Source organism: Fundulus heteroclitus, chromosome 20 (assembly GCF_011125445.2).
Source record: "Fundulus heteroclitus isolate FHET01 chromosome 20, MU-UCD_Fhet_4.1, whole genome shotgun sequence".
Classification (NCBI taxonomy): domain Eukaryota; kingdom Metazoa; phylum Chordata; class Actinopteri; order Cyprinodontiformes; family Fundulidae; genus Fundulus; species Fundulus heteroclitus.
Genome location: NC_046380.1, coordinates 15,785,164 through 15,797,373, shown reverse-complemented (window position 1 = coordinate 15,797,373; position 12,210 = coordinate 15,785,164). Strand labels below are relative to the sequence as shown.

Sequence of the window (12,210 nt, the reverse complement as noted above, 5' to 3'; positions counted from 1 at the left end):
AAAAGGAACTACAGATTTTACATATCTTGGTCATGTAATGCCCCCACTTCTTGGTTTAATGTGTGTTTTGAATAGAAAAAAAGCATAGTTTAATGTTGTACATTCTAAATTATAGAATTTTACATTATAAGGGTCAGCTCCACCAAATCTGAGGCCATGGTCCTCAACTGGAAAAAGGTAGATTGCAAATCTTTACCTCAAGCGCAGGAGTTGAAGTATGTTGGTGTCTTGTTCACGGGTGATGGTAGGATGGAATGACAGATGGACAAATGGATCGTGGCTTTGTCTGCAGTAACGCAGGCACAGCTCTGGTCTGCTGTCGTAAAGAAAGAGTCACAAGTATTCGATTTTTGGGTTCATCTGCGTTCCGACCCTCACCGATGATCATGTGATATGGATCATGACTGAAAGAACGAGATCCTGGATACAAGCAGCCAAAACGGGCTTCTTCTGAAGGAAGAGAAAGATTGAGGAGCTTCGTTATCCAGGGGAGCTCAAAGTAGAGCCGCTGCTTCTCTGTTACAACAGAGTTGAGATGTTTAATCGTGTAGATAGCTGTATTTTTTTTTTTGTTAGTAACTGGTTTGCAGTTAAGCAAAAAATGTTGATATGTCAGACATGCCTACTTGTTTCTCTGTATACATGTCTTTGTCCTTTGCAGTACAGCTGAGAACCTTGAATAATACAAATAGGTAGTCCTGGACTTATATACTCTATTTTAAAAGATATCACTTGAATGCTAAAATGCTAGCTAGTTTCTAAAGGGCTCACGTTAGGACATATATACAAATCTGAGAGCTTGTTTCTTACAAAAGTCGCAACAGTTTATGTGAACTCCTCAATTCCAGGAGGTATTTGAAAATAAATCAGCAGCTATTGTTATTAAGTTATTAAGATCTATATTATTTCTAAACAGTAAAAGTAAATAGACTGGGTGCTGAAATGCTAGTGACGCGGCTACTTATTGATGGCTCATGGATTTCTTCTCGTCAAATTCTCAGCAAGATAGCAAATGTTCTTATTCTACCCTTACCTGGTAAAACTCCTAGCTTTACAGATGGTGCCTGTTTGAGTTGAACTATTTTCCTTTTAATGATGAAAATAGCTTTGGCTAAGTAATTCACCGCAGTGGTTGGCACAGCGTACAGCACACACCTCAGCAATTGCCCTTGACTAATGCATTCTGAGTGGACCGGGCTTATTTTTTCTGAGGCAGTAGTACTGTACTGCAGTGTAATGAGTTAAATTTTAATTCACCTCACAGTTTGGGATGCAGCATGAGAAGCTGCTCCTCACCGTTACACGATGACTGTGCTCTTCATGAAGCGTTCTAGATGAAAGAAGCAAAGCGGAGGCAGGGGAAAGCAAATCAATGACCATTAACACCGGTCCTGTTGAGTATAGATTCACTCAAAGATCAGTGGTTTAAATATGTTCTGAGGGATAAATAACCTTCAACTGTAAACATCGGGTGGCACTGACTGATAAAAGGTGGAGCAGCTTTGTTCACCAGCATCACTTAAAAACCACTGCTGCAGAGTGTTGTTTCATCTTTAGCACGTTGATGTTCTATCATGGGCTGCGCTTTCTCTCAGGTCAACTTTTATTTGTCTCTCTGCTCCCTGCAGAGTTCTCCAGGGAGAGTCTATTAGATGCTGGCGGTGAACTTGAGCGCCCCCTCTCCAAGGAGAAAAACGACTGTTCCAGCGTGGCCAGCGTAGCAGAACCCTCGGCCCAAAAAGGAAACGCACAAACAGGTAGAGAAGGATGAGCCTCGCTTCGCCCTCCACGTCTGCTTCTTTTTCACTGAGAGACATTTTCCCTGTCCATTTGCCGAGTACGCAGGGTTTACGTGTGTAAGGTACACAGGTAAACAAGATTCAGTCAGTGTCACATAATCATACCAAGTCAATAAACAACTGTGAGGTGGCTGTGATGCACACATCACGGCTGAAGTCTCCGGAAAGACAACCACCCAGCTGCTGGAGGCATGTAGCTCAGTGTCAAGAGATTGAATGTCCAATACCAGAATAGTCAAAAGAAGATGTATTGATCCCCCTGGTAATACAATTTACTACTTTAAAATAATAAACCACCCAATATGTCAGCTTTACAGAAGTGAGGCGCAATGGGGCTTTTTGCGTGTGGAGAGGTCCAGTCCTTGAACAGTTTGTATGTTTAAATAATGATCAATTATCATGCTGCAGATGGCTTGAGAAAACCATCTGGAAAACTGTTGTTGACAAAAGGGCAAACAACTTTTATGTGATACCTGATAAGGATGCAGAATATGCAAATCATCATGAATCAAGCAGGTTTTCAAATAATTAGATCCACAAAAAAGTGTTCACGAAGTAAGCTGGTAAATTAGGCTTCTGTCAAACCAATCAGCAAAAAAGTGAATACCAATTTCTTTCTCTGAAGAAAAATTCTCCAGATCTGATGTGATAGATAGCAAAAGGAATTTAAATTAATATAAAATTTGTAACTCAATTATTAATGATTAACACTTGTCTTACCGAAGAATGCGGGATCTAACATTGCATCTCTACAACATGAAGGATCCTGGCGCTCCATAACATAGAAAACCTGACTGCAGACTGACTCAAATGTTGAGACGGGCCTGTTTGTTTACAGGCAAAATAATAAAAAAGGACTCTCCCTTTAAAGTGTTTGTATAACCTGGTGAAAGTCATAAAAAATAAGGTTAGATGTCGGCCTTTTTTATTACCATGACAATAATTTCATAGATGTTCCTTAAACAGCAAAGTCTGCATGTACTGATTTGTATGTACCTAAACAGTTTATTTCTTGAATTATGGAAATGAATAATCATCTAAATGGTAAAAATGTTTTTTGCAATTTAATCTGATCAGGTTCAAACATAGAAGATGATGAAAGATTTATTATTAAGCTTAAGATTCACCAACCAACAGCAGAGTGATTTATATAACCAAGTCTTCTTCCTTTCTTGCTTTCTTTCTTTCTTTCCACATATTTGCACTCTGACATGAAATCCCATACAGCATCGTCCCACAGAGATGCATAAAACCGTCAATATGTGTGAAGGATTGTGGAACTGTTTATTTGAGCTTGCAAATGTAAATATGCTGTCTTGAAATTACACTTTGTGGATTTACTGCTTTGTACTGCTGCAGTATTCGTGCACTCAGTGAGCTGTATGGGCTTTGTCAGAAGTAATTACATAATACATAATACTTATAGTCGTAGTATGCGTGGGTTTATTGTTGTTTTAGAAGCATGGCGCACATTTTTTAGGTCTGTTCAAGTGCAAATAAAGTAAGTAAAGTTTATTTAGGTAGGATCTTTTGCAGATAAAATCATAAAGTGCTTAAGAGTATGAACATTAAAACATAATTAAATTAATACATTGATAAAAGTCAAATATTTAATTAAAAGGTACCAACAAATTTGGGTTGTTTCTTCTGTTGTTCAAGCATAAGGAAAACAGTCTGAGCTTTGCAGTGAATTAAATGCTGAGCATGAAAATTCATCAACAATGCTATATAGACATAAAAGGAATAATGTAATGACTATGTATGCTTCTTTAAAGACAATGAAGTGAGATAAGAAAAGCTCTCCAATTACAATAAAATATATTATCAAATATTTATTCATCCTTCATGAAATTTTCTAAAGACCATTAAACTGCAGGTATTTCTCTGTTTCTGTACTCTTATTATCTATTGTTTGTCTGTATTTGCAGACACAAAGCCAGGAGCATCCAGTGTGAATCAGCCGTCAGAGAAGAAGACAAAGAAAGACAGCCTGGAGACAAAGAAATAAAGACGTCTGTGCAGCCAAATGTTGTCCAGTCTGCTCAGTCAGCCCAACTCAGTGACAAAGGATTGTCTGTGCAGAGTCAGAAGAATCAGGATATCTCTCTCCCTCTGCAGCTGGGCCTACTTCTGCATTTATTTGTGAAAAAACATTCAGTTTAAAAAGACCCAAAAGTAGACCAATTTTTTTGTTGTTGTTTTCTTAATCATTTATGCTGCACTGATTTGAAACTAGTCATCTGAGAGGATAAATCTGGGATTCAGTAACACAATCATAGTCATACTCAACGCTGAATATTCCCTTTATTGATTGGGAAACAACAAGCATAGCACTTGATATCCTTTTAGACATGTTTTACTTAGTGAAGATGTGGTATTTGTTCTGCACTGCGAGGTTCACTTTAGGTCAGTAAAATGGATCAGCACATCACAAACAACTGGGGGTAGTGAAAAGATCTGAAATTAAATCCCAATTAGGAGCTTAATCCCTAACTGTGTGGGTAGAATATGTGTGCTGAGCAAAACATTCACATGAAATGCATAATCACATAAATATGTATGTGCCACCTAAATCATCAGCTCTAAGTCTTGAAATTAAAAACTGCCTGAACACTTGGTCACATACTGAATAACTCAAAAATCGGGCCAAAATTAATCGACTGCAATAAATTCACCAACAACACAACAGAATACCCAAATGTTTTTGGTCATTAGAGCGAATTATGCACTGCGGCAAACCTGCAGCAAAAAACTGCACACACTTTATGTGTAGTAATGATTTTCTCAATCACACTTTAAGTTTAATTTGATATTTGTTTGTAGACTAATTGACCATTATGTAGCAAAGCATGCATAAATAATTATGCGTTTTCATATTAATGACATAATCAGTTTTACCCTCAAAAGCTATGGGAAATATTGACTTATTAGACAAAAGTAAAACAATGAGAAATCATTAAAGAAAAAAGAAAATCTTTATCTTTGCTTCATTTAAAACATGTTTAACACCAGGTTAAAAAGTTTGAAGAAAAAGACCCCTGTCTACATTATTTGCGTTTAACCTTACTGCTATTTTTTTTCTCCAGGGGTAACTCACCTCATGTATCTCTTCTATGTTTCAAGTACGTTTTTCATCACTAAGCTTTTACATTGTCATAGATATTTGTCGGATATAGTTATGCCACTATTTGTAGGCTTTGGTTTTTGACCCATAATTAGCCAGTGCTTGCTTTAAATCAGTGAAGCTGACATGTTTAAGAAAAAAAAACAAATTATGATATTTTGTTAAAGATTATTACAGTACCATTTCAAAAACATACTAGTAAAAAAAAAGATAAAAATACTGGGAATGTCCTGATCAGGATTTTGTTTGGCATTATCACAATCTAAATTAAGAATACGCTGATAATGCCAGTGCTTGTAAACTTGATAAAATAACCCACTACACTACAGTTTTACAACTCACTGACCAACGACATTCCAGATGTTACAAGTTCTATTTTTCTTCTCATATTCCTACTTTTCTTGAAAGTGATATTTTGACCAAACCAGAGTTTTAGCGGAACAGTGTCAATATGCTGCTCTAACACACATCGAGTGGTTTAACAGAGCTACTCTAATGTTCTGACAACACATTGTTTCATCATTCCTTTCTAAAAATGTATCTGACTCGATACATACAGAAAGTTTTTAATAAACGTACACCTTGCTCTTGTTGACAATGTGTACATTTAAGTTTTTTACTTAAGTGCTTCGCTATCATTAGTGTATACACTGTTTTGAGAACTTATGAACTCATTGCTTAATGCAGTTCCAGTAATTTGTGCACAGACAAAACAATAAAGCTTGCTCCTGACAACTTTTTTTGTTTTGTTTCAGACACTTACTACTTTGTTTTGCGTGTCCTACATTTTAATGAAAAGTGTTTATGTATGCTGTGTGCAGCTATCCCCTGAACCGACAGCTGTCTGTGCATATGTAAGAAATGGGGTATAGCAAGCCGTCTGACACAGGCAGACAGGGAACCGCAGCTGCTCTGTCTTAATTTAGGGTGAAAAAGTTAGATTCTTAGTGGAAAGCTCAGATTTGATCAACAAAATAATGTGCACAGCTTATATTGTGTTTTACAAGTTGTATGGAAGAAAATATGTTGCAGTTGTTAGAAATTGGCCATGGAAATGCAGTCACACATCTGGCTGGAAGTGTGACTAAAATAATAATAGACATTAAACTATGTTTTGTCAATGACTTTTAATACCAATCATTTAAAAATCCTAGGATTAGAATCATGTGCTGATGCCAGTGATTGAATCAAGACATCTCTAGCAGATACAATGTGAGTAGCCGTAAAAAGGGGTTCCTGTTCTTACCAAATAGAAAGACAGTTTGCAGTTTGAATCTTGGCTCGGCAACCGAAGAGTTTTGGGGTGAATACGGTTTTTGATTACATTTTAATTGTTGATTTTAAATGGAACACCTGAGTTTGTACATGTATTTTCGTCTCTGCGTTAACCCTGTTAAGGGCTGGAAGCTTGCTCAGAGTATATCCCATTCCTGCCTGGTGACTACTAGAGCACGCTCCAGCTCCCTCTCTGACAGAAAACTGACCAGAACCTAGAGATATTCTAATTTTTGAAAAGGGTTACGATTTTATTAAGTGCACAATTTCCATGCATGGACACCATTATATGTTGGCACACCATATGGAGAGCAGTTTGGCCATGAGGGTGTAAACATGTGGCGGACAAGCAGAGTTCATTACAGTGGGATATATCAGCAGATTAGTTTACATATTTTGGATTAGCAGGGAAAAACTAATCTCCACTGAGCAAATTGCACCATCATTTTTAACACACGAAGGCTTATTGGGAATCTGAACCTGGGCCATATATAAACATCTTCTTGCATGGCACTGAATGTAAAGTGATGACTTTTTTAGGTCTGAATTTTACATGGCTTTATTTTATACAGCAACCTGAACATTTAAATATGGACTCACATTGTGATTAGTGCATTCTCTGTAAAATATTCTTCTAGTTTTGTACGTGCTAAAGAAACAATGAAGCAATCACCACTTTTTGAATTGTTCTCATCACATTCTGAGCTTTTTCTTTCACTGGAGTGGCATTATCATGTAGATTATGCGACAATCCTTCCATAACCTTAACGTCTTGTTTGCCATGTTTGAAAGAACGTGAAGAACATAAATGAAACGGAAAACAGAACCAATTTAGTGAACATATGCAAAAATGGTTATTTTATCCACAACACACAAGAAAGACCGTGAAACATTCCTGTAAAAATGTTTATTTTTTTTCACCTCTCTATTTAGGAGCCCTGTAATGTTTGTTGTGTTTTTGAATGGTAACAGTGTACTTTAAATGAGTTATATCCTGTTTTACTTGAATGGATGGATGATTGTGTGTGTTATCTACATTTGTTTGATACAATAAAACGTTTAAGTTGAAGATGGGTTGTGTTTCTTTCACCCTTATCCAGGAACCTGATCTTGGAGCACCTTCTAAATGTTTGAAGGCCAAGCCTGGCAGGTTGTTTGGTAGTCTGTGTCAGCATAAAGTCAGGGTGGGTGTACCGAGGAGAAATCTGCTCCTCCATTCAAATGTTAAAAAAACAAGAGAGAGGTTAAACTTAGCGCTGCACCGTTTGTCATGGGTTTAGTTGGGGTAAACTTTGACTTCACCCTAAAAATAGGCTTAATGGTTTAAATAATTCAGTGTACTCAGACCTAAGAGCATAAAACCACATACATTTTTCATGGAGAAGGCATGAGTCGACAAATGCATTTTGTAACACTGCAGCATTTTGGGGCTACAAGTGATACGCCTGCAGACAAATATAGATGCTTTTTTTTAGGAATATATATCGAGGTCAGTTGTCACTGTAGGTAAAGTAGGTCATCATATCTTCATGTTGTGTTATCAGATCTTTTCATAAATGAGACCTTTGATTGAATTATCTTACACAATTCACACTGTGATCTGTAACATTTAATTTAGCTCCATCCACGACCTACCCTTCTCAGTAAATTGGGCAAACAGTCATTTTTTTTCCCATTCTTAAAAAGGAAATCATGAACACCAGAACAAGTTTATTATAAGGGTTAAAGTGCAATAAATGTTATTCTGTGAATTAGCAGTTTTTTAAAACCAAATTACTTAAATATTAGAGATCCTTGACAAATCAATGTCTTAGGTTTCATATGCAGTAATCTTTCCATAAACCAAGTAAAAACCATAGTTGTGTTACCCTGAAAGCTAAATCTGTTCTTGGTCTGTGGCCCTGATGGAAAGGTGCCCTTGGGCCTTATCTAGTTTACTGGGACATAACTGTAACAACTAGATGGCAGCAAAGGCAAATTTGCAAAACCAGACCGTTTAGCTCTGTTTCTCTGCCAGATGAAGCCACTAAAAGAGATTCTACTGTTGTTATTCATCTTCTTATAGCCCTAGTCACTTCTGATAGATGCTCACAGCTGGAGGATTCTGCCTTTTGAAAATAAGTTTCATTTCCATTGTTGCAACACCTGCAAAGTTAGTGGATCAATGCAATCAGCTAAGTTGCCTTAGATATGTTTTTTTTTTTTTTACCATCATGTTGCGGAAAGTGCCTCCGCTGTATGTGATGATAGCTCAGTTTGTGGTGTTTACGCTAGAGGGGGGGCGCTGTGTGCTGCATGAACGGAAATGTTGGGAGCGAGCGAGGAAGGGACGGTGTGTGTGGGACAAACAAAGAGTGTGTGTAGCGGACGACCTGTGCAGTGGTTAAGGAAAAGGTTGTGCAGTTGTCGACTGTTGGCTGGCCCTATTAAAGAGTTGACTTCCCACCATATTCGTGCCACCGCTTGGTTTATGTGCAAGACGTATGACGGAGTTAACCCCGAAGTAAAGTCCACTTCGGCCCTGGAGGAAGAACTCCCCTGTGTCCTCCGACCACGGTCAGAAGACTGAGCAGGAACGGTTAACAATCATCAATTGAACTCAGCTGCATTTGTTTTGCTTCAAGCATTTAATTGGAATGTAAAATCATTCATACCTCTAGCAGATTAAAAATGAAAGTTATGTTTCTAATTTTTCCAAAGTGGGCCATTTCTGGAATGGTTGGGCCAAAGCTCCAACTAGCTCCTGAGCTAGTCCGTACTGCAACTTGGTGAGTTTTCAGCAGCTATAGAAAATGGAAAGCTGGACATTTTACAACCATTTAAACCAAAGATTCAGACAGAATCTGTATATTTCTTTTTTGAGAGTAGAATTAGAAAGGGTGTTTCAAAGTTACTAAAGTACCAGATTAATTTTACCGCATTGTTTTATATTTGAGGGTCCAGTACTGAAGCTGTACCATCCCTCTGCCTGGTTGGATTAAATATGTTAAAGTATAGTATTCTGTTTTGAGCGTCATTCCTTCAAAACCTTTTTATAGCAAATGGAGTTTGGTTGAGGGGGGAAAGAGCTGGGCTCCACCAAGCTGTTTAACCGCCAACAGGGTGCGGTAACTTTTAACAATGGGATGCCAATCTCAGAGTGATATTCTTACAATTCTGACCAATTCTGGCTCCAACTTTAAAGTTATTGTGTAACAGAGAGATTACCTCTCTGAAATATGTGCAAGCTGCCAGTTTAAATGGTAGAAATAAATCATAAAACACTAGAATGTATAGGAGGAGTACATTTATCTCCTATAATATCTGGCAATATCTGGTAATTTTAATCCCGCCTCACTCTCTGCTACGCTGTCGACATTTCAACAGTTTGTCAGCTGCTCTACCAGAGAAAGCAAGACATTGGATGTGTTTTACACAAATGTCAAGGATTCATATATTTCCGAATCAACAGCTCCTCTGGGTAAATCAGATCACAACCTTGTTTTCCCTCTGCTCAGATTATAACCCCCTTGTCAAAAGACTACCTGTAACAAAAAGGTCTGTGAGAAAGTGGTTACAGGAAGCTGAAGAAGCCCTACAGAGTTGTTTTGAAACTACCGATTGGATTTCTCTTTGCAAGCCACATGGAGAGGACATAAATGCTGTGACAGTGTGTGACCGACTATATCAACTTCTGCACTGCAAAAACTGACCTAAAAATAAGTAAAATGTTCTTAGAATTAGTATTTTTGTCCTAGATTTGAGCAGGTAAATAATATTATCTGCCAATGGAACAAGCATTTTGACCCCTAAAATAAGATAATTAGACATACTGCACTTGAAATAAAATGATGGAGATGAGTTTTTCCTATTTTAAGTGCAAAAATCTTATTCCATTGGCAGATCATCTTATTTACCTGCTCAGATCAAGGAAAGCTGCACTCATTTTAAGAAAATTTTACTTATTTTTAGTTCCATTTTTGCAGTGTGTGTGGACAGCGTCATCCCCACCAGAACATAAGGGACCTGACCTAAGGGAACTGTTGAACAAGGAAAAAGAGGGCCTTTAGGGAGCGAAACAGAGAGTTATTGAGGAGTATACAGAAGCAGCTCAAAGTCAAGATCAGAGACAGCAAGGAGGTGTATAGGAAGAAGCTGGAGAGTAAACTGCTGAGGGACATTTGTCCCTGAAGGAGATATGTCGTCAGGGATGAAGATCACAGGCTTCAAGCAGAAAGAGAATCAGATAGATGGAAGTCTGGACAGAGCAAATGACCTGAACACATTCTTCAATTGGTTCAGTTCAGGAACAGGTTCGCCATCCTCCCCTCCTGCCCCCAGCTAAACAGACATCCCACCCTCCTCTGACCCACAGCTTCCCTGTCACACCTCAGATGTTTTATCCTCTACCTCAGTCATGGACTCTTCTGCTTCCACTAGTTTGTCTTCAACCAAACCAGGAGATGCTGCTGCTCCCAACCCCCCCCCTCACCTTTCTGTTTCTAGATGTCAGGTGAAGAGGCAGCTGGAGAGACTGAACCGAAACAAGGCTGCAGGTCCAGATGGTATCAGCCTCAGAGTCCTGAAGGTCTGTGCAGAGCAGCTTTGTTGGATTCTGCACCACCTCTTGAATCTAAGCTTGACCTCAGAGGAGTTACTGCTGTTGTGGAAAACATCCTGTCTGGCTCCGGCACCAAAGCAAACATTTCCATCAGTCATCAATGACGACTACAGACCCGTTGCTCTGACATGCCACATCATGAAGATCCTGGAGAGACTCCTGTTGACCCGCCTGTGTAAGCAAACCAGCACATATCAGAACCCCCTGCAGTTTGCTTATCGCCATGGAGTTGGAGTTAAAGACGCCATCGTACACCTGCTTCAACAAACCCACTGTCACCTGGACGAAGCAGGCAGCGCTGTGAGGATCATGTTCTTTGATTTCTCCAGTGCATTTAATACAATTCAGATTCACTTTCTCAGAAACTCCAGAAGACTCAAGTTTAGGCCTCAACAATCGGCTGGATTAGTGACTACCTGGCAAACGGGCCACAGTTTGTGAGACTGAAGGACTGTGTGTCTAACCAAGTGGTCAGCAGCACAGGAGCACCACAGGGGACTGTACTCTCACCGTTCCTTTTCACTCTGTAAACTTCAGACTTCCAGCACAAGTCCGACTCCTGTCATCTACAGAAATACTCAGATGACTCTGCAGTTGTCGGGTGTATCAGAGATGGATATGGTCTGGAAACAATCATCTCATTTTGAATGTGAACAAATCAAAGGAGATGATTGTAGATTTCAGGAGAAACAGGGTTAGCTCAAACCTAATTTCCATCATTGGAGAAGAAATTTAGGTGGTTGAGGAATATAAACACATCAGTGTTCATCTGGACAACAGACTGGACTGGAGACGCAACAGTGAAGCCATCTACAAGAAAGGACAAAGCAGACTGTACTTTTTGAGGAACCTAAGATCCTTCAAGGTTTGCAGCAAGATGCTGCAGATCTTCTATAGGTCTGTTGTTGAGAGCGTCATCTCCTCCGCCATCATCTGTTGAGGCAGCAGCATCAGAGCGAGGGACCTAAAAAGGCTCAACAACGTGATAAAGAAGGCTGGTTCTGTTCTGGGGACGACTGTGGAACCTCTGGAGATGATGATGCAAAAAAAGGATTTTGCATAAAATCAAGAAAATTATGGACAATCTTGAACATCCTCTTCATGACATTGTCATTGGAAAATAGAGTCTCTTCAGTCAAAGACTTCTACTGATTGGTTTTAAAATTGACCACTACAGGAGATCTTTGCTGCCCACAGCCAACACCATCTATAAAAACCCCTTGACAAAAATAAGTTACATCAACATTTAATTTCCCCTTGGGATAAATAAAGTATTTCAAAACCACAATAAGGAGTCCTAACCATGTTTAGCTTCTCTCTTTTATATGAAACTGTGTAAAATAATGCACAATAGGTAGAAATGATTCTGTCTCCCCTCTAAATCCTTTAAATAAGTCACATAAGCCAAAATA

At 38.8% G+C, this 12,210-nt stretch overlaps 1 protein-coding gene across 1 annotated transcript in view; it reads left to right on the top strand.

The window, feature by feature from the left end:
- The window catches only part of LOC105930914 (protein phosphatase 1 regulatory subunit 1A), a 39,529-nt gene extending 32,262 nt beyond the window's left edge, over positions 1-7,267 (top strand). Inside the window, exons 6-7 of the mRNA XM_012869349.3 lie at positions 1,629-1,757; positions 3,728-7,267. Of these exons, the coding sequence (XP_012724803.2) occupies positions 1,629-1,757; positions 3,728-3,807 (209 nt within the window). The 3' untranslated portion in view covers positions 3,808-7,267. The remainder of the gene's footprint in view (positions 1-1,628; positions 1,758-3,727) is intronic.
- Positions 7,268-12,210: the final 4,943 nt, after the last annotated feature.